The 27,827-nt window shown below is 44.6% G+C and overlaps 1 protein-coding gene across 4 annotated transcripts in view; it reads right to left on the minus strand.

Moving 5' to 3' along the window:
• RGS8 (regulator of G protein signaling 8) overlaps nt 1–27,827 on the minus strand; it is an 81,662-nt gene that overhangs the window by 39,222 nt on the left and 14,613 nt on the right. For 2 of the 4 annotated variants that reach the window (XM_081867385.1, XM_081867383.1), the window contains exon 1: nt 5,679–5,910. The exons of 1 other annotated variant lie outside the window; for it this stretch is intronic. In XM_081867385.1, coding sequence (XP_081723511.1) covers nt 5,679–5,786 — 108 coding nt within the window. In that variant the 5' untranslated portion in view covers nt 5,787–5,910. Of the gene's footprint in view, nt 1–5,678; nt 5,911–27,827 lie in introns of those variants that run through there. One more of the 4 variants, XM_081867388.1, reaches the window with a different exon arrangement.

A 27,827-nucleotide genomic window follows, 5' to 3' on the forward strand; every position in this document is an offset into this window, starting at 1 on the left:
TGATACTGTGTAAAAATAACAAATGAGATTCTGTTTCTTGACAATAATCAGAAGTTTAATTTATCCTTCTTGTTTTCATTCTTTATTTTTATTTTCTTCTTTCTTTTTTCTTTCTTTTTCATTGTATTTTTCTTTTTATGTGTAATGTTTGTGCATAAACTGTAATATGGCAATATTGTTGTGTAAATATGTGTTGAATGTTGAATAAAGATTCATTTGCTCGCAAGTGGCTCATAGCTAGCTACAAAATGCGCCTGGTGAATTTTGAATACAGGCTTGGGGGGGGGGGAGGCATCAAATGTTGGCCTCACTCCCCCTCCCGTGTGACAAGGCAGGGTGGAGCCCGTGGGCTCTGTGTCAAAGTCCTCTTGCAGCCCACTTGGTATGAGAAGTTGGACCACCCTGGTCTAAATATTCTTAAAATGCCGTATTCGGCAAATAGCAACGTTCTCACCCCTGAATGAAAGAAGAACAGGAGATGTCCCTGCAAGCTGCACATGACACATAGTGTGATCCTCAGTTTCCCCCAGCGGCAAAACCTGGATCTCAAATCCAGGTCTTCCCCATCTGAAAAGCAGTTTGTAGCAGCAGTGAAGATGATAAATGGAAAAGCTAAAAGTTGTCACCCCTCCACCTTTTTAGTGCATTCCCCTTTGAGAATTGGGGGTGCCCTATTCAAGGAGAGTAGCAAAGCCTCATGGGGACAAATGTGTTGATGGGTTTGCTTGAAGAGAAGGGAATGTGAGTGGAACAGAGCAAGCGCAGCGCAGAGGCAGAGCCTGACTTTCAGCTGTTGAGTACAATAACATTAAGCTCTTCCCACACCTTGCCAGACTCATGTTGCTGCTGCGGCTGTCAATACATCAATGTCTGTAATGCACCCTCCTTGGGAGAAAAATGGAGCTTGTTGTGAAACATCTGAAAGATCTTAAACTCGCGGGGGGGGGGGTATAACCAAGAACAGACATTTCTTAAGCTCACAACCTACTGGAAGTCCTCAAGCTGCAGTCATGAATGCACTATTTAGATGCTGCCATTGGAAGGAAGGAAGGAAGGAAGGAAGGAAGGAAGGAAGGAAGGAAGGAAGGAAGGAAGGGCAAGGTTGTTCCCTCCAGCCATTTAAATAATAAAAAAAAAACTGAATGGATTAATGAACAGTTTTTGTACTGCACCACCCAAACTCATGAGGCTCAAGGCTAGATCCACCAAAAATTGCTGGGTTCTGCCCCACAGCTGATTTCATAATGTTCTGGCAAGTTGCATTAACTGTTGCACCTTATTGTAAGACAATGCACAATACCCAGTGGTTTTTTTTTACTAAAAATATGTTTAGGGGTACTTTCATTTTCCTACTCATATTGAAATTTTGTACAAGAAAGCTAAAAGTGAGCAGGGGGTGAGGAAATGGAAATGAATAAAAGCAACCACCACATGCACACCACACATCCAGCAAGAGTGGGGGGAGGGGCTTAAATAGAAGTTTTCACAAATCTAACGAAAAACAAAACAAATGGAATGAAAGCAAATAATTGAAGTCGGTGCCATTTGTTGCAGGCACCAAATAAATGACACAAAAGCCTGCAACTGACCTGAAGGGGAGTGAATGACCCTGAACATTCATGTAAGTTTGCAAATCAAGATTAAAAAATAAATGCAAACTGGAAGGGAAATAGCACAATTAAAACAAATAGATTGAATGCATTGAAGTTTGTTGATGGTACCAAATCAAAGGATCTCTCCAAACTGGAGATGGTAAATGTGATTCAATGTAAAGTGAGGTGAATGGGGATAAAAAAATTATAAACTGCACACATAACATTTTATAACAGCATCAATGGAGACCAAATATTTCTGAATTTCTATGGAGTCAATGCATAGTTTTTGCTCCTGGAAAGCACTTCTTGAGAATCTGGATTTGTTCTGAAAACAAAAGTTCATTGCAGCTTGATTCTGTGTTACCCCACAGTGTATCCATTTGAAAGCACATGAAAACATATATAGGCAACTCTGGCAAAGTGTGTGTCTGTGTGTGTGCACACATCCACACCAGCCCAATGAAATTGTGGGTGGGTGTATACCAAGATTGCAACTTCTGACACTTCCTTCTTTATTCATCTGGGGCAGGGGCAGGACGAGAAAAATATGATAACCTAACCAAGGGGAGGATTTTCAAATGGGTATCATGTAACCACATCAATTTTTGTGGACAATTTAGATTTAAAGCAGCATGTTGCAGATGAGCAAGAATGATTCCGGATTAATAAAAGGCATTTTTGTACTATAAACAGGTTAGTGTGTGAGTGGCCCTAATTTCTCATGGGGTCTGAACTGGTGACGACTGACCAGGAATGAGACCTTGTGGTCATAGTGGATGGCTCAATTAAGATGCCATGCTAGGGATAATTAAGAAAGGAATTGAAAATTAAGACTGCCAGCCATCATTATGCAAATCTATGATGTGACCACACATCTAAAAACTCTGTACAATTCTGGTCCCCTCACCTCAAAGAGGACATTACAGTGGTGGAAAAGGCTCAAAAGAGGACAACCGAAATGAAGAAAGGAGCAGAGTGACTTCTCTACAAGAAAAGGTTACAACATAGGGAATTTTCAGAGAGATATTGCTGGAACTCAGGAGCAGACAGTGAAGCTGAATGTTGGAAGATTCAGGAGAGGCAAAAGAAAGCATGTCTCCACACACTGTATAGTGACACTACGGATTTCACTCCCACAAAAGCTAGTGATGGCCACTTTAAAATTCCCTTTAAAACAGAAGTCCAGACTAGGGATTCTTAGGAAAGGAACTGAAAATAAAATGCGCCAGGATCATAATGTTGTTACAAATTGTTGCCTCAAAAAGGATATTGTACAGCTAGAAAAAGTGCAGAAAAGGGCAATCAGAACAAGGGGGTGGAGCAGTGCCCCGAGGAGTAAAGGGTCCATTGTTTTGGAAAAGAATGTTTAAGTAGGAGCATGAGAAGGGCATGGGGAAAGTGGGCAGAGAGGGGCTTCTCTTCCTCTCATCATCTAAGAGCCAGGAGTCATCCAGCAAAACTGAACGGTGGAAGATTCAGGACAGACAAAAGGAAAGGAATCATAAAATTATAGAACTGCAGAGTTGGAAAGGATTTGCTTCTTCCCACCCCACATGGCTAAGCCAATGGCAAGGAATATTTATTCATGATTATTACTTTATTTCAATAATTTATATACTGCGTTACACTATGGTTTCTGAGTGGTGTACAAAAGAGCCACAAAGGAGAAAAAATATTATTAATAATTAGAGAGAGAGAGAGAGAGAGTCTTCATCAGATACCTAAAGTTTGGTTTGCAAGACTGTTTTGGCCAAGGCATGGTCACCTGCGCTATACCCAAAATCATATATGCCGTCAGCTGTGGGGCGGATAACGACATAGAGGGGCCAAAAGCAGGTTGCAGGCACCACCAGCCAGCTGATCGGCAACAGATAGTTGGAGTTTGCGCTGTGCCATGTGCTCTGAAGCCCTAACATCAGCTGGTTGTCAGGGCATGATTATTGGGGCTTCCATCCACACAGTGGATCTGTGGGTACCTTGACAAAATTGTGATGACAGGTAGGACACCCCCCCCCCCGATCTGCCAGACCTTACCCATAGGCTGGAGGAAATAACCCAGGTCAGTTTCCCCCACTCCCGGCCTCAATATGGCATTAGCTAGCACAAGATGGTTGCCATAGAAGTGGCCAAGAAATTGAACAGCTTCAGAAAGGGACTGGACATATTCAATTGTATTTATTTATTCAATTTCTATACCACCCTTCATCTGAGGAACACAAGGTGGTTTATAATCTAAAACCACAAAAATATATAAATTACTAACAAACAAAAACAATGCCCCCACCCCAGTTTAAAATTGCTTAATAATGGGAGAAGAGGGATGTTTTTGCCTGGTGCCTAAATATATGCAATGAAGGCGCCAGAGGAGTCTCCCTGGGGAGAGCATTCCACAAAAGGGGAGCCACTCTAGAAAAGGGCCGTTCTTGGGTTGCCACCCTCCAGACCTCTCATGGAGGAGGCACATGAAGAAGAGCCTCAGATGATGGCTGCAGCTTGTATGGGGAGAGGTGATCCTTGAGGTACTGCAGTCCTGAACCATTGAAAGCTTTATAGGTCAACACCAGCACTTCCATGGAGTAGAAGACTATTGATGGCTGCCAGTCATGTTGGCTATATTACCTCCAGTATCAGATGCAGTGTGCAGATACCTCAAGCAGGAGAGCAATACTGTACTCATCCCCTGCATGCAGGATGCTGGGCAAGACGGGCTCCTCTAATACTCTTACGTAATAGATGAAGTGTTTGTCTCCCATTTACTTTATCTCAGGGAATTCACTGACAGTCATGGAGAACTCAGGCGCCCAGCATAGTCCCATCTCTTCATGGGCAAAAGATGCCTTTGGGCTCCATTTCTTGATTACACTACAGTATTTGGATGTGAACTGCCCGTTACCGAGAGAGGGTTGTACTTGTTGTCATTGTTGTTTTCAAAGAGCAGGAGTCTTGATTATGAGGGTGAACAGGATTGCTCAATTGCTTTCTGGTAACTTTAACAGTTGCAACATGAATACTGGAAATTCAGCCAGTGAAGCTTTTCCCAGCATGAAGATGGAAGTGGTGGGGAAAATTTACGTTGCTGAATTCCTGCTTGTCACTCACTCTTAAAGATACAAGAACCCTGTAATTCAAAGTTAGCAACCCTGCATGTGAGGCAGCCATAAAATTCGGAACAGATGCAGCCTATTTGGTGGCCAGTCTCTTCCCTGCCACTGATCTGGGGGAGAATGTGTCTGTCTTGGTTCTTTCGGCTATGGATATCCATGCAACATTTGCCAGTCACCTATGATCTAAGGCACTAAAGAAGCAGCCTGCTCGGTGATTTCGCCTTGCCAGCAGCTTCCAGTCAGTCTTGTACTTCCTTTTACCTGCAAGCTGCCACTGTCCCTTGGTGAACTGCCACTGATTCTGCAGCCCACTTGCCTTTCATTCAAAAATTTAAAAAAAGAGAAATGAGGGAGGAGAAGCCAAATCTATGCTGCTGCTGCTGCTAATCACTCCCATTTATCGCAGCAGCAGCAGCAGCAGCAGCAGCCAGGCAGGCAGGCAGGGGAAAAACAATCTGTCTGTAACTTGTAGAGCTCACTGTCATTCTTGGGTTTTTTTTAGTACTGTGTTAATCCTACTCCTCTTATTTTTTTTAGCTATTTTTTGAAAACCTGCGGTTCACCTACCACCACAGAGACTTCCCAGAAAAGCAGTATGATTTGGGGCTGTGTATGCTATCATGAAGAAGAAGTGTGAGAGGATTTGTGCATGAGCAGGACTGTCCTTGGCAAATGAGCATATCTCTCTCTCTCTCTCTCTCTCTCTCTCTCCTTCCTGGAGAGGCTACACACCAATTAACATACTGAGAGGAAATCCACTAAAGTGATCGTAATGGAGGGTGACAGTTGAAGAAGGCCCATGCACCCCTCCCTTACCCACCCATTCAGGCCCACTGCCCCACAGAAATTGGTGAGAGGCCAACATCCCCAAATGCCACCGCTGAGGAGATTACATTTGACCCAGAGGTCTGCTGCCCTGTTGCAAAGGCCGCCACACCAGGCAGCTTCCTTGTCACAACCGCAAGCACCCACCTCCTACCTGTCTCTTAGCGGTCCGCACTGCAGAGGCTGCTTGGGTTGGGCTGGCGCTGGGTGGGCACGGCTCACTGAGGCCCTGGACGACAGAGACTGCGGCCTCCCGGTACATCGGAGAGCTTGAAGGGTGGCCAGCCTGACCACTGCTCTGTCTACGGCAGCCTCAGGAGCATGCTGCTGAGTTTGGCTTCTTAGCTCTGCGGCTCCTGAAGAAGAGCTGGTGGAAAAGGAGGGAGGTGGGGGGACGAAAGAAAGAGAGCAGGGAGAGGCGACAGAGTGAGGATGCTCCCTCAGATGTGTGCACAGAGAATTGAAATGCACAAGAGGACTGGGCAGGATAGCACAGGCTCACAGCCTGACTCGTTCTCATTATTCCAACAGACTGACTCCCGCCTGCCTGAGGCTCACTCCCGCAAAATTCAGCCGTTTCAAGTGCACAATGTTTAGAAGAGGGAGGGTAGGTTCATCCCAGAAGGATCACTGAATTGCATGCAGGGTGGGGGGGTGAGTTGGAGGGTTTCACCTTGCTGTGTGCTGGGGTTTCAAGTCCAGCTTTGCCAGAAAAGCAAAAAGGTACATAAGCAAACAGAGATGCTTTGATTTATGTTTCTAGGCTGGCTGTTCCATGGCTGCTGGATTATCCCTTTGTGTGAGCAGGAGGAGGAATTCACACCGTGCTTCTCCTCAGAACAGCCGGGAGAATAATCTGGGCTGCATGGATGCTCCAGACCAGAGCGTGCTGTCAGCACCGGCCTCAGGCATCTAATTAAAACAGTGTTTCATAGGAATCTGGCCTTATATTGAAGCAGAATATTGTCTATATGACCCAGATTTGTCTGTTTCAGCTAGCAGCTCCAAGGTCTCAAACAGGGGTCCGCCTAGCCCAGTGGTTCTCAAACCGTTTTCTCTTCACCACACTTTCAGAATAAAAATTTGCTTGCACCAAAAATTTAATTGATAAGAAATACATTGGAAAACAAAAAAGAAACGATCCTAGCAGTGCTTGATTTATAACACGGAACACAACTGCTTTATAATATGATCATGGGGCATCCAGAAAGTAGAAAACAATGCAGCTACATAAAAACATACATCATTCCCAAAATATAAACGAGCCTCTAGCATACAGTGAGGGGGGGTAGTATTTGATCCCCTGCTAAATTTGCCCGTTTGCCCTCTGACGAAGAAATGACCAGTCCATAATTTTAATAGTAGGTTTACTGTAGCTGTGAGAGACAGAATAACAACAGGGAAAACCCCCAGAAGACAAAAGTCAGAGATTGATTGCATTAGAATGAGTGAAATAAGTATTTGATCCCTTTGCAAAAGATGACTTAGTACTTGGTGGCAAAACCCTTGTTGGCAATGACAGAGGTCTGACGTTTCTTGTAGGTGGCCACTAGGTTTGAACACATCTCAGGAGGTCTTTTGTCCTCCTTCTCTTTGCAGATCCTCTCCAAGTCAGTAAGATTTCGAGGCTGATGTGTAGCTGCTCAAACCTTCAGCTCCTTCCAACGATTTTCGATGGGATTAAGGTCTGGAAACTGGCTAGGCCACTCCAGGACCTTAATATGCTTCTTCTTGAGCCACTCCTTTGTTGCCTTGGCCATGTGTTTTGGGTCATTGTCATGCTGGAATACCCATCCTCGACCCATTTTCAATGCCCTGGCTGAGGGAAGGAGGTGCTCACCCAAGATTTGATGATACATGGTCCCATCCATTGTCCATCGTCCCTTCAATGCGGTGAAGGTGTCCTGTCCCCTTAGCAGAAAAACACCCCCAAAGCATAATATGTCCCCCTCCATGTTTGACATGTTCCCCTCCATGTCAAACATGTTCCCCTCCATGTTCTTGGGGTCATAGGCAGCATTCCTCCTCCTCCAAACACGGCGAGTTGAGTTGATGCCAAAGAGCTTGATTTTGGTCTCATCTGACCACAACACTTTCACCCTGTTCACCTCTGGGTCATTCAGATGCACATTGGCAAACTGCAGACGGGTCTGTACATGTGCTGTCTTGAGCAAGGGGACCTTGCGGGCTCTGCAAGATCTCAGTCCTTCACGGTGTAGAGTGTTACCAACTGTTTTCAGGGTGACTATGGTCCCAGCTGCCCTGAGATCATTGACAAGTCCCCCCCCCCCCCGTGTAGTACTAGGCTGCTTCATCACCGTTCTCATGATCATTGCAACTCCACGAGATGAGATCTTGCATGGATCCCCAGACCGAAGGAGGGTGACAGTTATTTTGTGTTTCTTCCATTTGAAAATTATTTCACCAACTGTTGTCATCTTCTCGCCAAGCTGCTTGGCAATAGTCTTGTAGCTCAATCCAGCCTTGTGCAGGTCTACAATCTTGTCCCTGACATCCTTGGACAGCTCTTTGGTCTTGGTGGCTAGTTTGGAATCTGCTGGATTGGTTGCTTCTGTTGACAGGTGTCTTTTGTACAGGTACTGTAACGAGCTGGGATTATAGGTACGACCTCTCCCTTACAGCAGGTGCTTCTAATCTCAGCTCCTTACATACAGTGAAGATACCAGCTAGCCTGACATCTGGCTGGTTGATAGGGGATCAAATACTTATTTCACTCATTATAATGCACATCAATCTCTGACTTTTGTCTTCTGGATTTCTGGGGGTTTTCCTGTTGTTATTCTGTCTCTCACAGCTACAATAAACCTACCATTACAATTATGGACTGGCCATTTCTTCATCAGAGGGCAAACGGGCAAATTGGAAACTTGTACTTTGCTTCAAACTTGACCATGATGTGCAGTAAAATTGTATTTGTAAGCTCACCAAGAGTTGAAGGAGCATCATGCAATTCTTGGCTGATAGCCATGTCATCAAAGATCACTGCACCATTTTCTGCAGCTTGGTCAACAAGGTCATCTTTTATTTGGACATAAGATCAAGAGGATACAATGTGTTGCTTTTTGCCAGTGGGCTATCAGTATCAGCGGTGTTGCATACAGTCCAAAGAACAAGATTTTATGTTCAAGTTTAAATTTGATCAGCTGCATCAATAGTTTGTTTTAAAATACAGTGGTACCTCAGGTTAAGTACTTAATTTGTTCTGGAGGTCTGCTCTTAACCTGAAACTCTTCTTAACCTGAAGCACCACTTTAGCTAATGGGGCCTCCTGCTGCCGCTGCGCTGCCACTGCACGATTTCTGTTCTCATCCTGAAGCAAAGTTTTTAACCCGAGGTACTATTTCTGGGTTAGCAGAGTCTGTAACCTGAAGCGTATGTAACCCGAGGTACCACTGTACTGTAAATAGTAGATGTCTGTATTGTTGATGCTTCAATTACTAGAAGGTAATGGCTATAGATTTCTTTTAAAGACTCTATTTAGTCTGTTAGACCACTAAACCAGGAAGTGCACATAAGCAGTCATGATAGCTTATATGTCAGTTCAGTTCTTAGTGTTTAGGCTGGGAGCCTCATGGAATTCCAGGACAAAGAGCCATGTGGGCAGTTAGGCAAGTCCACTCCCCGCTCTTGGTGCAGCGGCATTGCGGGACAGCAGAGGCTTCACTGGGGCTCCGACGAGGGAACTTGAACTTCAGTGCCCTTCCTGACAGGCGTTGGGGACATAAGCCCCCACTGGCTATCAGGAACTGGATCCTAGCCTGCACCCTGCTTTGGCAAATGAGGATGCAGGCTGGGAGTTGGGCGGTGCCAGGGGGCAGAGCCAACGGAGCAGGTAGGCTTCCCTTGCCCCTTGCCCCATTTAAGCGCCCACCCTCAGTTTAAGCTAATAGTCAGTGACTTTGCTGTGGCTACGGTGGTCACTGTTCTTGATGGGGCCGGGTAGGAATTTGCCCACTGGGCTAACTGGCTCTCACCTGGTGGTTTTGCCTACCTCATAGCCATTGTCACAACTGGTTGGGCATTGGGGTAATCCTTTGTTTTGGATGAACAGGAGGTTGTAGTCTCCAGCCACCCCTCCAAACGCTGGGGTATCCCGTTAAAGGGATCCAGGGGAAGTGGCCATGTCTGTGTGCCCAGGTGTGCCCAGGGCCAAAGGCACTCCCCCAGGCGGTGGTCCCTGTGGGAGCATCCTATTTGATGTTAGTCTCAGGAACCCCCACCTGGATTGACCTATGCATAACTTCCGGTGGGCGGGCCAGAAATATTTAGATTGCCCCACGCCAAAGCCAAACCTCTTTCATCTGTATTCGATAAAGTTGTGGTCTGTTTTGACCCCAAACCCAGTCTTATTGGTCTCTTATTTATATGGGTTGGGGTATGGGAAACCCAATGCCTAGTTCTGCAAGCACTGGAACTCCTGGAGTCTCTCACATATTATCCAAAATACTGTTGTATTTGTTCCCCATCTGCTCTGAACATGGTTAAAATGGAACATGCCTATACTGTACTTGGAAGGAGCTGTGTTGATAGATGGGATTAATATTTTCTCCTTGGAATTTTACTGCAAAATAGAGGCGGGTGTTTTTATTGAATAGTATACGATGGGTGGGTTTCAAAAGAGACCCTCTCTATGCTGTGAATAATTGCATTGTTCAATTAAATCTGCAAATTGTGGGTCTCCTCCTTTCGTTTTGAGCTCTTGTCCCAAAGTGGACAAGCACTGTGGAAGTTACAGCCTTCAGCTTAGGCTCTGTGGGGACATTGGGGATATGATTCCACCCAGAAAAAGCAGCATCCAGAGTGATGCAACTTAAATCACTTTCTACAAACACTTTGCTTGTTCACCTGACAAGCTATTGGTCCCATTCTTCTTAAACACCATCCTGTCTGCCCAGCTCAGCTTTTTCAAAGACACCTTTTCCTGTGAGAGTGAGAACTTTGTGAGTGAGAGTTTGTCAGTTTATTTTGTGTGAAGACATAAACTTAGAGAAAGATGTTAATTTAGGAAGATTTATTTTAAAATGCTCATGATGCTTATGTAACTGCGAAAAGTCGCAGCAAATTCTATAGCAACATGAAGATAGAAATACGTGTCTCTCCCTGTGTTTTCTTTGGTGCAGGGCGGGGGAATACTTTGAGCCTGCAATCCAGAACCTACCGGTACTTAACTAGGAGTAAGGCCAATTGAACTTTGAATAGAAGTGCATAAGTTCACACTGTGATTCACTCTGGGTTTGTACAAGCGAAGCTGTGTCTGTTCTGCAATTCTGCACAAGCACATAAAGCAGAGAGTTTATGCATCCTGAGAACCTCAACTTTCATCTACTTTTTAAAAAATACATTTCTTTTTTTTTTTTATAATAATTTTTATTGATTTTACAACATAAAGAAAAAACAAAACAAACATAATGCGACTTCCCCAAACCTCCCCTTCACTGCATCCAAATTTCAAAATTTTTAGCAATTCTTCATCCCATTTTTATATTTAATTCTCTTTAAAAAGAGTTTCTGCTTTATAAATTTCGATTTATAGCTGTAATTCTTAGTGTCCAATCCCCTGACATCTTAACATTCCGAAATTTTCATTTTTGCTTCAGAGAAGAAAGTCCCCTCCCTTTCCAGAGGGTTCCTAGTTCTCCAAATATCGATCAGATCCATAGTGTCAGTCAGGTCAAAAAAAGTCTTTGGTAGTCTTCCGTCATTAGATATTGTTTGTCTTTGGGCCTTATCCATGTTTGTAGAGACGACTCCATTCATGTCACCCATCATTATAATTTTAAAGTCCAAAAAGTCCATTAAAGTCTCATGCAACTTCTTGAAGAATTCAGCCTTCCCCTCATTTGGTGCATAAACTCCAACAATCAATATTTTTTCTCCATAAATTTGGATTTCCACTGCCAGGTATCTTCCTTGGTCATCCTTAAAGATCAATTTTGGTTCAAATTTTTCCTTGACATAAATCACAACTCCTCTTTTCTTGACTCTATCTGATGATATAAATTCTTGTCCTAATCTCTTGTTTGTTAAAAGTTTTCTATGTATCCTGGCAATGTGAGTTTCTTGTAAACAGATTACGTCTAGATGTTCCTTCTTTAATAAATGAAATACTTGGCCCCTTTTTCGAGGGTGGTTCAAACCATTGCAGTTCCAGCTAAAGAGTTGCAGAGACATTTTGGTTACTGGGTAGACCTTCCACCGACTGCACCAAGTTGTTGTTCCTCCTCGGTCGGTGCTCGGTTCAGTCCAAATGATAGATTTGAGATGTCCGGTACTTCCTCCTCGCTGACAGTTCCTTTCTGAAGATCCTCTTGATTTCTTTCCAAAAAGAACTCTTTATCCTGGTTTGTTTTTATTTTAATTTTCTTCCCTTTGTAGCTAAAGGACAGCCCTTGTGGAAATTCCCACCTGAATGGGATGTTATTCTTCTTAAGTAGATCAACTAGTTCTTTAAATTGAGATCTAACCTCCAAAAAGTATTTAGGAATATCCTTGAAGATTTGAATCTGAGAATTTTTAATGACCAAGGCCTTCTGGAAATGTAGGTTCAATATTTTGTCTCTTTGTTCCTTTGATCCTAAGGTAATTAAACAATCTCTTGGCTTCTTCCCTTGCTTCCTGCCAATCCGAAAGGCTGAGGTTATCATAAATTCATCTTCCTCTCCATCTAGCTCATCATTCCAGAAGTCTTGAAATTTGTCTGTAAGGAATTCCCCGAGCTTGTCCTCTTCCTCTTCTGGAACCAGTCTTAATTTCAGATTCTTACTTTTCCTTTCCAGTTCTAGTAGGGCTAATGCTGAATCATGTTCATGTACTTTTTTTACAATAGGCGCAAACTTTCCTTTGGTTTCTTCAGCAGTGGACCTAGCACTCTCAGCTATTCTCCTTGTTTCCGTAGATTCTTGAACCAAACGGTTTATAGAATCTGTATTAGATGAAATTGTTGTTGTATTCAGGTCTAGTCTTGTTGTCAACTCCGTCAATTTCTTTGAGTTCTCTGTAGACTGTTTAGTGAGTTCTGCAGATTGCTTGGTAAGTACTTCTAGTGACTGATTTATTTTAAGCAGGGCCTGTGTCATTGACTCCATTGATGCTGCTGTTATTTTTTCTTGTGCAGCTGCTGCTCCTGATAAGGAGCCTCTTTTTTGAGCTTGTTTTTGAGCCTGCTTTGTTTTACTTCTTGTTGAAATCTCTTCTGGCGGGTTGCTCATAACTCAAGGTCATTCACACAGGAAAGTTGCAAGTGGAAAATCCCACTGGATACTCCGTAATGTAACTAAAGCCCTCTAGAGGAGGAAATTGTAACCGTCCAAAGGCACCCAGAACAAAGAAACAGAAAGTCCAAAGGCAAAAGTCCCATTAAAAGTCTTTAGTTTGTAGCACTTTACTGTTAAAATTGTAATCCACCAAAGTCCCGAGTATGTTTCAAAATAAGTCTTATTTTGTAGCCGCTGTCCTTTGACAGCTCACTTGACAGTTCCTTTTTTCAGGCGATCGCTGCTCCGGCAGCCTGGCCAGAAGTATCAGCAGCAGAGGTTTTTTATTCCTTATCCCTTTCTTTTGCAGGTTAAATTAATTCTGTTTCCTCCCCCCCTTCTCCTGCACAACAGGGGGGAGACCCTTTCGATGTCTGGTTTAATAAGAGTTAAAAGGAAAGTCCATTTAAACACAGCTTAGTCTTTTCATTGCTCCGTTAATCATGCAGTTCCGGGAGGCTGACTTCCTTAATTTTGCCTTCCCGTTTTCAGCCAAATCTTCTAAATTTTTTAAGTCCCGTCTTACTTTTGCAGTCTTACTCACGGGTATTGTTGTTGCCAATCGTTGATTTCAGAAAGGAATCGGCGCTCTCCGTTAATGGCGACGCGGCTTCACTCCGTAAGCTGGGTAGCGATCCTCAGCACCGCGCTCACCCCGATGCCGCTCCGGAGCCTTTAAAAAGGCTCTTTCACGATGCCGGGGGGGCGCAAAGGTGCCCACCGAATCTCCTTGCTCACAGGCTTCAGCGCCTGTGATTTTAGGGGTCCCCCGCTTGCCGTAGCGGGTAAGACCCGAACTTACGGAGCAGTCCTGCCTCGGAGCTTGAGGCTAGGACCGCCATCAAACGCTGGCGCCGACCGGAAGTCCTTTAAAAAATACATTTCCAGCCTCCTTGGACATGGGAGGGAATGCTATCACTAACTGAATTCCAAGTAGGACTGGGGAAATACCATTCAGTGATACCCGACCAGCCAAGCACTATTGTCATGGGAGTCGGATCTCCTTCACAGGTGTTTCAGTTGTTCTGATTCCTGGACACCAATACAACTTATAGGGTTTCTAACATCTTATCAGCTAGGGCTGCATCCCAGCTGTTTAGGCTGGAGCAGCTGGCAGTGAAATCACCCCTGGGTCAGATGGATTGTCCCCCTTGCTCACCGAAACAAGCTGGCAATATTTTGTGAGGAATTGGTTCTAACTTTTTATTTCTATAACACCCAACTAGCCTTCTGTGATCTTTCACTCTTGTGCAAATTCACCTTCTATATAAACTCTTTTGTTTGATTAAAACAAAGCTGTAATTATCACTTTACGGACTTGGTGGCTTTCAGCTGGCTGGTGAATTCAAAGCAGTTGGCTGTAAACCAGAGCTCCCCACATGTTTCATACCCAGGACACAGATTTATTTCCCCCTGAATCAAAATTGGAGGCATCTTTCCCTACACTCTGCAATATATCCCACTTAATAAGTATCTCAGGACTCCCCAGACAGCCTGTTTATTGAGCGTACATCCTGATTTGCTTGCACAAAGTTTAGGCAATGGCTCATCTTTACTGAGTGTTTGTTCCAGTTTGTTTGTGGAGAGGTTACATGACAATCAGCATTTCTCCTGGTTTCATCCTGATTTGCTTGCATGAGTGTTAAATGACCTCCCATCAGTCAATTGTTTATCCCACACTTTTTGGTGAATTTCTCTTTCATTATCCTAGCTGCAAGAAGTCCATTTTTTAAAAGTAGATTTGTTGTGTTCGAGTGCTTGAATCCACTGTAATTGTACAAACCTACATCCCTGGTATGTGATTGATTCCCTCCCACAAAATGCTACCGTTCTGGAGGTGACCCTGCTCTCCTCTTTGACCTGTCAGTCATGGCTCAGGGATAGGTTTGGATGGGGAAGAGGGCTTGCAGTGATTTTTAGGAAGTCATTAGCTTACACCAGGCATTCTGTTGAGAAGACCCAGTTCTCTGAGTGCACGTTCTGGAAGTTGGGCAATAGGGGCAGTACAGGATTCCTACTGGTGTACCAACCTCCCCGCTGCACCAAGGATTCCCTGCCCAAGCTGCTTCAGGTCCTGGCAGATGTTCTCCTGGAGACACCTAGTTTGGTTGTCCTAGGGGATTTTAACATCCATGCTGAGACGACCTTACAAGGGGCAGCTTGGGACTTTGTGGAAAGCATGGCCTCCACGGGGCTGTCCCTGAATAAGTTTGGCCCAACTCATGGTTATGAACATGCCTTAGACCTGGTGTTCACCTCTATGGATGTGGGTGATCTGACAATCAATTATCCTTAATATACTACATTTTTATATCTTACTTTCACTAATATATGCACTTTTGTGAACCCTGGTTAAAGAACTGCATCACAAAATTTGGGTCAGTGTGAATTTCCAAGGATTAACTGTGTTTTGGTTTGCCTAGCTTTTTGAAAAGGGTGGATTTGATAGAAGCACATTTAGTTGTGAATTTATTCCCCATCAATACATACAACACATGCCAGAGATCAAATGTTGAGAAAACCTCTACAGTATTTGGAGAAGAGAGTGGCAGCAAAACTTGTTTTACTGTTTCATCCACTGATGCTTATTTTTATCTTTATCTTAAATCATGAAGATGCAAACTTACAAGAAGCTTTTCTCAAGAGGCAAAGGCCCTGAAAACATTGCCAAGGGTATTTTCCTGAAAGGCTCTATAATGAGAAGGCATTTTGCCCAGAAGACAGTTCCTAGAATTTGCAGCAGAAAATCTGTTATTAAGGGAAATCTTCCATGGAGGCATCTATCGTAAGTACCATAATTTACTACAGTGGTACCTCTGGTTAAGAACTTAATTCGTTCTGGAGGTCCGTTCTTAACCTGAAACTGTTCTTAACCTGAGGTACCACCTTAGCTAATGGGGCCTCCCACTGCTGCCGCGCCGCTGGAGCACGATTTCTGTTCTCATCCTGAAGCAAAGTTCTTAACCCGAGGTACTACTTCTGGGCTAGCGGAGTCTGTACCTGAAGCATCTGTAACCTGAAGCGTCTGTAACCTGAAGCGTCTGTAACCCGAGGTACCACTGTATATGAAACCAGGTTTTCAATTTTGTACTGTAGTTGAAATTTGAAATTTGTACTGTAGTTGAAATTTGAAAGATGTTTGAATCCTGACAAGACAGAAGTACTGTTTTGGGGGGACAGGGGGCGGGTGGGTATAGAGGACTCCCTGGTCTTGAATGGGGTAACTGTGCCTCTGAAGGACCAGGTGCGCAGCCTGGGAGTCATTCTGGACTCACAGCTGTCCATGGAGGCACAGGTCAATTCTGTGTCCAGAACAGCTGTTTACCAGCTTCATTTGGTATGCAGGATGAGACCCCAGCCGCCCCCAGCTTGCCTTGCCAGAGTGGTGCATGCTCTGGTTATCTCCCGCTTGGACTCCTGCCATGCGCTCTACATGGGGCTACCTTGGAAAGTGACCCGGAAACGGACTTCCGGGTTGGCGCCTCTGGCAATGGCGGAATTCCTCTGATCGGGAGGAATTTACTCCGTGGAAACAGGGTCTGGCCGCCACGGAGAAGGCGGAGACCCACTAAAAATCACAGGTGGGAGAAGCCTGTGAACCTGGGATTCGGCTGGCACGTTTTGCGCCTCCCCTACTCGCGGGGAGACCCGGTTTCGGGGATCCAGAGTGACGTGGGGTGAGCGGAGCGGTGCTTCGAAGTGATTGCTTCTTTCACGGAGTGAAGCCGCATTGCTGTTGCCGGAGAGCGCTGACTTTTTCCTGTGGACAATTCGATTTTAAACAACTACCTGTGAGTAGAATGGAAAATTGGATCTATAAATGTCTTAATCTGGCACCGAAACGGGAAGGTTTTAAACAGGAAGTCCACCTTCCCCTTTTGTAAATAGATTGAAGCAAAGACGCTGCAAGCTAAGGTCTTGGAAAGTCTTCTGCAAAGGATTAAACTTCCATCGATTAAAACTATTAAACCCCCCTTGGAAGTAGGAGAAGAGGGGGGGAATTTTGGATCGCGCAAGCCTGCAGGAGAGAGTGTTGAAAATTAAATCACCACTGCTCTGAACCTGGAAAGGGTTCTGCCAGTAAGATTGACGTTTTGAAGTTCATTGGCTGTGAATAGAACGTATCTTGACAGTTAGCTTTGTCCTCTTCTGTGTTTAAAAAGGAGGAAAAGTAACTGAAAATTGAAACTATATTTACTGTTTGAACTGTGCTTAAAAGGATTGACACAAATAGAAACTGTTTCCCTCTAGAGGGAGCTTTTGAAACTGTTATAAGAGCTGAGCTGGGGGAACCAGCTGCAAGAGACTATGAGAATCAGGGATTGACCTTGGACTATTTGAGAATGTCGACAGAAGAAGCTTTAGTGATTGCATTATGCAAGATAAGTCACTCATTGGAACAACTCCACAAGAAGACAGATGTCATGACTACTAAAATTGATAACTTGGGACAAAAAGTGACTAACTTGGGACAAAAAGTGGCTATCAATACAGAAATTATTCAGGATCTGATACAGGAATCTACTTTGACAGGGCAAATTGTTGAGAAGGCGAAGGAGAAAGTTGTTGTTGTCGAACCTAAAGTAATACAAGTGGGAGTCCCAGCCTTACATAGGCAAATTGAGGACTATAAGTTGAGGCCTTTTATGATTGATTTTAGAAAAAGTCAGATTTTGAGGATCGGAGCCCTGCCTGGACTGGAGAAGGAAAGTTGGACAGATCCCTTCATGCAGGGATTTACTGACTTTTGGGATTTGGACTTGGGTCATGAGGAGATTGGAGCTGTGGGGGCCTTTGGATTTGGAGGAATTTTGAAACATGTCCTGAAATACCTTATGGATTTTAGATTTAACCATGGAGATTTGGTTGACCTGTCGAGAAGGAATAAAAGCATTGCTAGGTTGGAGCTTCCCCGAGATCTGCTCTTCAGTATCAAAGGAAGGAAAATAAGAACAAGATCAGTAGAAGACAAAGTAAAGTGCATGTATAAATATGAAGAAGACCTGCAGAAGGGACTTGGAAAAGAGTTAAGAGCCTCGGACAGAAGATCACCAGGTTGATGGACTATTTGGAATTGACGAATGACTGGCAGTATCCGAGACCAGGGAGAAGAGATGGTGGAAGAAGATTGGAAAAAGTTTTAAAGTTTATTTTCAGAAATAGAAATACTGTAAAATTACTGAGTGTTAGAAAAATGTTGGAATGAAATCTTATGGCTTTAGTTGAAATGTTATAAGGAGTTAAGCATAAATAAGCATTATAGTATTAATGGAAAATAAGGGTAAAAATGTTAAGATATTTATATGACAGAAAATAGAGAAAGATGGAAAGGTATTGCTGAAACAATTAATAGAAGTGGAATACAAAAAGGGAGGTGAGAGGAGGTCGATGAAACAAGGGTATGAAAGATAGACTACTGAAATGGTACAATGTATGTTTTTAAATTGTTTTTGTTTTGTTTTGTTTTGTTTTGTTTAGGTTAATGTTGTGTTTTGTATTGTTTATATATTGTATTGTATTGTTTTTTCCTTTTCTTGTTTTTTTTTTTCCTTTTTTCTTCTCTTTCCTTTTTGTAAGTTTTAAAAGTAATAAATATTATTTTTTTTAAAAAAAGGAAAGTGACCCGGAAACTACAACTAATCCAGAATGCGGCAGCTAGACTGGTGACTGGGAGCAGCCGCCGAGACCACATAGCACTGGTCCTGAAAGACCTACACTGGCTCCCAGTACGTTTCCAAGCACAATTCAAAGTGTTGGTGCTGAACTTTAAAGCCCTAAATGGCCTCGGCCCAGTATACCTGAAGGAGCTTCTCCACCCCCATCATTCTGCCTGGACACTGAGGTCCAGCTCCAAGGGCCTTCTGGCGGTTCCCTCATTGAGAGAAGTTACAGGGAACCAGGCAGAGGGCCTCCTTGGTAGTGGTGCCTGTGCTGTGGAACGCCCTCCCATCAGATGTCAAAGAAATAAACAACTATTTGACTTTTAGAAGACATCTGAAGGCAGCCCTGTTTAGGGAAGTTTTTAATATTTAATGAATTATTGTATTTTAATCTTTTGTTGGAAGCCGCCCAGGGTGGCTGGGGAAACCCAACCAGTTGGGCGGGGTATAAATAATATATTATTATTATTTCTCAAGAATTGGTAATAATCTGCCTATTCGGTTCTCAGTCAACTTGACAAATGTTGTGCAACATTCATGATTCTCTTTCCACTCCCATCCTAATTTGCAATTAATAACACACTACTCAACCTCTTATACACGAAACAATGCTTATACGAATATGGAGATAAAAGCTCTAGACTTTTGGCAAACAGATGTTAAAAAAATAAATCTATATCAGGGGTGCACAGTATTCAAAAAAGCAATGGCACCAAAACATTATCTCCTAAAGACATCTACTGAGACTTTTATTCTAATTTTTTGTTGTTGACTTTTTCTTTACTTGTTGGCACCTGTCTATCTCAGGAGACGATGAAGGAATGTCCCTTGGGAAGTAAAGGCAAACTGTTGGAAGGTTGCAGAGCCTGCTGTGGCTGTAGAGACCGAAGTGGGAGAGACATGTCTTGTTGCAGCTGGGGCAGAAGAAGGCGTCCAGTTGTGCTGCCGCAGATGCTGCAGATGCAATATGGCGTTTCTTCTCTCCTCTCCTCTCAGTTGTCACTAAGTTTCCCAAAGAAACATCACACACTTTTCTCTCTCTCTTGGAGCGGAAGAATCTTCTCAGAAGTCGTGGAGAATGGGGCTGCCATATACCCAGGGTGTTCTTTATTTTGCTGTGGCTCCCCCCCCTTTAACTTTAAAGCAAGGATCCTGCCACGCTCATGGTGGGGCAAAGGCCCCCTCAGCCACTTCCCATTGCCTTTGCTTCCTACAATGGCGCAAGAGTGGTTCCGTGTCACATTATGCTGCTCCCACATCATTTCAGAAAGCACCAGTGGTGGAGAAGGCCGTCCCCCTGTGAGTTTAAGTTTCTTAAGAGAGAGCAGAAAAACACAACCCAGGTTCAATGGGCAGCAGTCCCTGCCTGTAACTATTTCAGATAATCCTTCCCCTTCTATTGATTTTGGTGGGGCTTCAGTCCACCCCAAACCCACCTGGAAGTGGCTAAAAAGGGAATTTGCAGAATGTTCAGCACAGTTCTTACTTTTTAATGAAGAAAAAATCACTTTTCAGATTGAACTAATTTCCATGAAAAACCAACCTTTGCTCAACTGTAGGTTATTACCTCTTTATCTGATATCCAGAAACTGCTGGAGTTGGAACAAGGAACCTTCACAACTGAGGAAATGCTTTATTACAAAGGAATGCTTTGTGGCCCAGTGCATTCTGCGTAGAAGTCCTTCCAGGAGGCAGCAAAAATAACAGTATATCATGAGAGAATGGAATAACCTGAGTTGCCCTCAAATAAGTTTTTTTCACCACATGGGGCTACAATATTTCTTCAGCATGTGCTGTTTCTTACAACATAATAAGCTATTCTCAGCTTTTTACCACCTCAGATTTCTAGGACCTCAAATTGTGACCTATGAACCACTGGGGATCTATAAGTTACACTCAGGTGATCCATGGAAGATTGTGGATCATTCAAAGATACCTGAGCTTAGCCTTGCATTTGATTTATGTTTTCTGATGAATCAGATGAAGGCTGTGTTTGACTAGGCACGATTACTGAACCGGCTAAAAAGGCCTTTGAGGCCTCTGGTTTTCATATGTATTTTGTGCTTTCATTTTGTATTTTTATGCTGTAAATGGCCCTGTGATCTTAGAGTGAAGGGCAGTATGTACATTTTAAATAACAACAACAGCAACATTTTTTTTTCTTCATCCATCACATCTGAAAGGCATGTCTGCAGTTATTAAAATATGAGTTATGTATGAACATTCATTTGTACACATGTGTATTAAGATGTTCCCCCAAGATGTGCAACAATTTTCAAGTCGTCTGCATAAGAACTGCTGCTCTATTGACTGACGCTGCCCCCCACCAATTTCTTTTTTGTTATTACACAAGGATCGGGTTATTAAGCATCTCTTTCATCACGACAAAAATCACAGGTAGATAAATGCACAAGATGTAGAACACTGAAGTAAGCTCTAGGTGACTAGCTTCTTCTCTGATATACAAACAGTAAATTGTCTTACCTATAAAAGGAAATATTTTCCCTGTGGTGATTTTCCATTTGATTTATATTCATTATTGCAAAGCCAACTCGAGTACAATGCAAACTAGTGTCACAAGAACATTCAGCAGCTAAGAGGGATCGCTATGGCAGAGGAGTGAGTGTTGTCCGGAAGAGCTGCGTGGGTGTCACAATATGCAGCGTTTGTCATAATGACGCTGCCAAGAAGTTAAAGGATCTGAAAGCATGCCCTCTCCCAAACCCTCCATGTTGTTAGAATTCCTGACCTATGATTGCAGTCATAGGATTGTTGTCTATCACATGACGGTGTATGTTTTGACTCCACAGAGTGGGAAGTGATGGAGACGGGATGTTTGTGTTAGTGTGTTGCATGAAGTGGGACTATTGTCCTTTGTTCTTTTTCTCTTTGCTGCCTGATGCCAGAGAGAGAGGGAACCATGTTGCAGTTCTCAGAGTGTGTTTATATGTAAATAAAATAGATTAGCCAAAATGCTGAGTTGCTGAGGTCTGTCATGCGCATGATGCACAAACTCTGCGGATCCCTAAGTGTGCCAGTGTCGGTTGGCATTGGTCGCTGTGATGTTCGGGCTAAAGAAAGCTTATGAAGCTCCTGAACGATCGACCAGGAGGGAGAGAACATGCCAGTTGGGCATGTGTCTCTGCCAGGGTCCTACTCAAGTGTAGGCTGAACTCCTGACACATGTGTATCTCCTCTCCCAATGAGCAACTACATCAACCATCCTCTTCTGCTGGTGGAACCATCACTAGAAGTGCTATATGATTAAAAACCAGGAACTAAACTGCCTAACACCACAATCCTTTTCAGAAATACTTGAATACTTGTGTGGATACAGTGGTGCATCGCAAGACGAAATTAATCCGTTCCGCGAGTCTCTTCGTCTTGCGGTTGTTTTGTCTTGCGAAGCACGGCTATTAGCGGCTTAGCGGCTTTAAGAAAAAGGAAACAAATTCGCAAGAACTCGCAATACATTTCGTCTTGCAAAGCAAGCCCATAGGGAAATTCGTCTTGCGGAACGACTCAAAAAACGGAACACTCTTTCGTCTTGCACGTTTTTTGTCTTACGAGGCATTCGTCTTGCGAGGTACCACTGTACAGTGGTACCTTGGTTCTCAAACACCTTGGTACTCAAACAACTTGGAACCCAAACACTGCAAACTCAGAAGTGTTCCAGTTTGCAAACTTTTTTCGGAAGCTGAACGTGCTCCATTTTGAGTGCCATGTTTGTTTTGAGTGTTACACTGAGGTCCGTCTGTTTTTGCTATTTATTTTGCGTTTTTCTGGCTTTTTTGCTTTGTTTTTTGTGACTGTGTGGAACCCAGTTCAGCTGCTGATTGATTGCGACTACAGTACATTATTTATTGCTTTCATTTTATGGATCAATGGTCTTGTTAGATAGTAAAATTCATGTTTAATTGCTGTTTTAGGAGTTGTTTTTAAGAGTCTGGAACGGATTAATCCATTTTGCATTACTTTCTATGGGAAAGCGCACCTTGATTTTGGAACACTTTGGTTTTGGAACGGACTTCCGAAACGGATTAAAAGTTTGAGAACCAAGGTACCACTATACTCCTCTTCACTTTCTCCATGTTCAGCCCAATACATTTTGGCACCTGAGGTGAATCACGAAGTGGCACCCCCACCCTGACCAGGAAAGAAGGGGGGAGTGAAGATCTGCATCAGCAATAAAGGGGGAACAAAGATCTACACCGGGAACAAGGGGGGAGCAGAGGTGCCTCCTACTTGCCAAGAGGCCGCTGTAGAGGTGGGAAGGTAGGACACTGCCAAGGAGGTGGCAGATCTGACTTTCAAGGAGCATGCCACTGCTGTTGCTGCTACTGCAGCAGTGGGCGATTTGTTCTGCGGATCCTGCTGCCTGAGGCGGTCACCTCACCTTGCCCTGACTTTGCCCATAGATGTGGGTGGGCAGGCAGAAAGTGCATCCAGTAGGCTTGCACTGAACCAAGTTGTATATCTGAGCTCACCCGTGGTGCTCCACACCCATGTTTAGATCATGGCTATAAAGCAATGAGAGGGGCTGACAGGCACTCAAGGCATCATGCAGGTAAATTTTTATTTCATTCCCTTTTTTTGTTGAAGGTGTTATACATTACTCCTTCTCTTGCACATTTTTTCTTTACAACAATCCTGTGAGGTAGGTTAGGCTGAGAGGTTGCAATTGGCTCAAGGTGACAGACGTAAATGTATATATGATGTATATGTGTGCAGGAAATCATACGGGGAGAATCTTTAAGATGTAGAATAGAATGTCCCCATTTCCATTGGATAATTGTTGGAGGATATGGGATGCTTGACTGAAACCTTTTATGAGTTGAGACCACCCCTAGGCTCTGCCCTGTCCTTGAGGAGTCCATAAAACTCAGGCCTCTGGCTTCAAGAGTCCCCTCCAGGCTCATAACCTGCGTTGACAGAATGATGTAGGTGTGGTGATCCCTGGCATGTAGTGGGTCAAGACCTGAGGCTGTGGACCCTGGATAGCATGATTCAGGAGTCTCTAGACCAGTGGTTTTCAACCAGTTTGCTATGGCACCCTGGCCTCTGTCCCTCTTTCCTTCCCTCCCTCCTCTGAGGCTCTGTTGCGTCTCTGCCCCCCGAAGGCTGGCACAGCTGTTTGTGGCAGCAGCCCTGGTTGTAAGCTACGTAGGTGAATGGTGCCTCTGGGGCTGGCCAGGGGGTGCTGGTTGCCAGGAACTGAGGCAGCACTGGAGTAAGCCAGCAAGGGGGTGAGGGAGCCCAGCCAGCCAGTCCACTAACGCTTGCTGTTGGAAATGGGCAGACAAGTGGGGGGCTGGGCAGGCGGGCGGGCGGGCGCTGCCCTGGCCTTCCTGGTGCTTGCTGTGTGCAAGGCTTGCCTGGGAGGTGAGTGCCTGGTGCCGAAGGGGAGCCTTTCCACCATGCAGGCCCAGCAGCGACTGCTGCTGCCTCTGCTGCCTCCCAAGGGGAGTAAGGTGCTGGCCTCATGTTCACCTACGGCCACTTTCCATCGGGCCACTAAGACTGGGGGCATCCTCTTCCCAGGCAGTGTGAGGAAGCACCTCTCTTTTGGGCAGGGGGGTGGCTCAGAGACAGGGGCATCACAAGGGGGGTGAGGTCTGACCCGGGTGTCATGCCTGGGGGTGTGTGACAAAATCCCCCTGGGTGGATCGGCGTGGTGGTGGTCGCACCCCCGGCAGGCAGATTTTTGCAATTGGTGTGATCATCGCCCTGAAAATCTGCCCGCTGGTTGTGCAAATACAGTCGGCGATTAGCCTCCCCCCCCCCGGCGGGCGGTGCTTGTATCCCCGGCGGGTGGCACTGGGACCTCCAAAAGGCAGTGCTCACTGACACGGTTTTATGTACCATCCCTAAAAATAGCTCAACAACTCTGGGCAACCTTCCCAAAAATTGCAATGTGGAGGGGGGTGACCAAAAAAAAATTGCACCGGGAACCACCTGACCTTGCTACGCCTCTGCTCAGAGACCAGGGGTGGTGGCAGCTGCTGCCCAGAGGACTCCCAAGGAGAGCTGGGGGAACCCTCCACAAGAGAGGGTGTTCGAAAAAGGGTGAGAGGCTGCCAGCTCAGCAGGCAAGGGGGGACATAACTGGGCTCCTGAGGCTTGGGGGGCATTTCCCCACAGGGGAGCCGCAGAAAAAATGTTGTTGGCCAAAAAGGTTGAGAACCTCTGCCCTAGATCAGGGGCCCCAATCCTACTAGCACTAGCTCAGCCGTCTCCTCAGCCATGTCAGAATCAGAGCCCAGAGTGCTGCTCAGGGTGGGGTTCCTGGCGCAATGCCCCCTTCACAACCCTCCTCCATTAATTTTGGGAGTTGACTGCACAAGAAAGGCAGGGAGAAGAGATGGAATCCCAATGGCTCCCCATCAGGTACGCATTGAACGTCTGATATTTGGATACAGCAGTCAAGTAACATTGTCAGTAGGTGATACAGGAGAGCAAAGAACACAATTTGAACTATTAAGGGGCTAGCTTGTCTCTCCTTCCCTCAACTTGAATTGTTTACACCTTTTCAGAGGAAATTCATCAGATTCTCCCATCTTTCATGGGCAGGGATGCATTTCCTGCCTTGTGCGTCCTCCTTCTTTCCCTCCCTGTGAGTCACTGATCAAAGCTACACAGTGAGCCATTTCCTCAAGCCAGCTTTCATCTCTTCCCTAGCGCTGTGGTACCATTGGAAATGCGGTTACCTGGCAACAGTAATGCTGATTTTTGCTGCAAATATTGCCCCCCTCCTCCTTGCCCCAAGCAGCAGAGCCCAAAAAGGCCTATTAATAGCAGCACCAGAAGAGGCATCCAACGGAAAACAGATTTCAGATCTTTGTGCCATTTGCTGGACCCTTCTAGAAATAATTTTTAAACACAGCTGAGTCTGCCTCCCCAGTGGAGGACATGATCACTGCCTGTTTACCATTCAGAGCCCCTTGCTTTGGAGTCTTCCTAGAAGAGGGGGAAGAGAGGATAAATGGCTGGCTAGACCTAACAACAAAGGTGTGCCCACAGCTATTACCTTCTCAAGATAGGACTATTAATTTTATTCAGTTATTTAAAATACAGTATGTTGATTGATTGGTGGTGGCAGTGGTGATGGTAGTACAGTGGTACCTCTGGTTACATACTTAATTCATTCTGGAGGTCCGTTCTTAACCTGAAACTGTTCTTAACCTGAAGCACCACTTTAGCTAATGGGGCCTCCTGCTGCTGCCGTGCCGCCGGAGCACGATTTCTGTTCTCATCCTGAAGCAAAGTTCTTAACCTGAGGTACTATTTCTGGGTTAGTGGAGTCTGTAACCTGAAGCGTATGTAACCTGAAGCGTATGTAACCTGAAGCGTATGTAACCTGAAGCGTATGTAACCCAAGGTACCACTGTAGTTGTTTCTACCAGTGTTTTCGTTTGGCAAGGCGCATGCAAGCCTCCTCACGTTCACGCAGCCAACACGTCTCTGAGGTAGCAAGACCCTGTTCTGCCAGCGGAAACCCTCTTTGAGTGTCTCCCCTGTGAAATGAGGGGCAACCAGGGTGAAAGCGGTTGTGGGCTGGCACGTTTAGCCACGCAGCTTACATACCCTCCAACATTTCTCCAATGAAAATAGGGATGTGGGTGGTGCTGGGGTCTAAACCACTGAACCTCTTGAGGTTGCCAATTGGAAGTTCGGCGGTTCAAATCCCCACGACGAGGTGAGTTCCCGTTGCTCCATCCCAGCTCCTGCCAATACCTAGATAGGAAGGTAAACGGCATTTCCGTGCGCTGCTCTGGTTTGCCAGAAGCGGCTTAGTCCTGCTGGCCACATGACCCGGAAGCTGTACGCCGGTTCCCTTGGCCAGTAAAGCGAGATGAGCGCCGCAACCCCAGAGTCATCCGCGACTGGACCTAATGGTCAGGGGTCCCTTTACCTTTACCTTTATCTTACATCAGGAAGCTTCTCCCGTGTTCTATCTTGGCATACACATATGCATCTCTAGTATATGTCTGTCACCTTCAGCCAATTACAATCTCTCTGCCTAACCTACCTCACAGGGTTGTTGTAAAGAAAAAATGTGTGATTAATTTTCAAGACTTTATTATGAAGTTAAAGTAACACTCTTGTAGTAAATATTAATAAAATTCAGGGGAGACATATCAGGGTTCACAGTCATTACCTCAGAAAATAAAGTGCTAAAAATACACATTAAGTTAATATTTTTCCTATAATATACATTTGAACATAAGGCCATTGAAAGTTTGTATGGATCAAGCAAATTTAGTATGTATGCACTTTAACAGGACAACATAGAAACCGCTTTGACATCTGAGTAATGGGGGAATGACACAAAGACTTTACATTTTGCAACATTTATTTGTTTTAGTATTTTAAAACTAAAACCACCTTGACAGAAAGGCACAATATAAATGCAATAAATAAGTAAATAAATACATTTGTAAGTAAACATATATCACTTCACCATAAGTATCTTAGCATATGTTCCCTCAAGGACGTTGTACCTAAAAGCTGACTCCAGAAGTTTTTCCAGCTTGGAGAAGTGAACCATGAAACAGTATTTTGCATAAAACGATTCAGTGCAAACAGAGGTAGAATATGACTAATAGATCTTTTCCATCAATTAATTCCTGGTCTATGAATAAATCAGCTAGACCACATAGCAAAGCAGATTTTTAGCTGCAAATCGCCATTGTGTGGTTAAATTTAGAACTACAAGTGCAAGGCAGGATAAAGATGGGAGTAAGTAAATCTGTGTTTCTTTGTGTTGAGGTAAGAGAGAAGTTGTGTAGCCTGCCACTGTTTTCATACCACACCAGAGCAGGCTCAGCTGTAAAAGCAGTCGAGGCATCTTTCTAGGAGAACAGGCATCAAGGAGCACATACAGTGTTGGAAGCAGCTCATGAGGTCAGGCTCTGAAGCTGTGCTGGAATGGCCAACTCCCCATAATTCAAAGTGTTGGTGCTGACCTTTAAAGCCCTAAACGGCCTCGGCCCAGTATACCTGAAGGAGGTCCAGTGCCGAGGGCCTTCTGGCGGTTCCCTCCCTGCAAGAAGCCAAGTTACAAGGAACCAGGCAGAGGGCCTTCTCGGTAGCGGCACCCGCCCTGTGGAACGCCCTCCCACCAGATGTCAAAGAGAAAAATAACTACCAAACTTTTAGAAGACATCTGAAGGCAGCCCTATTTAGGGAAGCTTTTAATGTTTAATTAAACATTAAAATTTTTAATGGTGTATCTGAAGAAGTGTGCATGCACACGAAAGCTCATACCTAGAACTAACTCAGTTGGTCTTTAAGGTGCTACTGGAAATTTTTTTATTTTGTTTTGACCATGGCAGACCAACACGGCTACCTATCTGTAATGTTTAATAG

The sequence above is a fragment of the Podarcis erhardii genome (assembly GCF_964252035.2).
Source record: "Podarcis erhardii genome assembly, chromosome: 6".
NCBI lineage: Eukaryota > Metazoa > Chordata > Lepidosauria > Squamata > Lacertidae > Podarcis > Podarcis erhardii.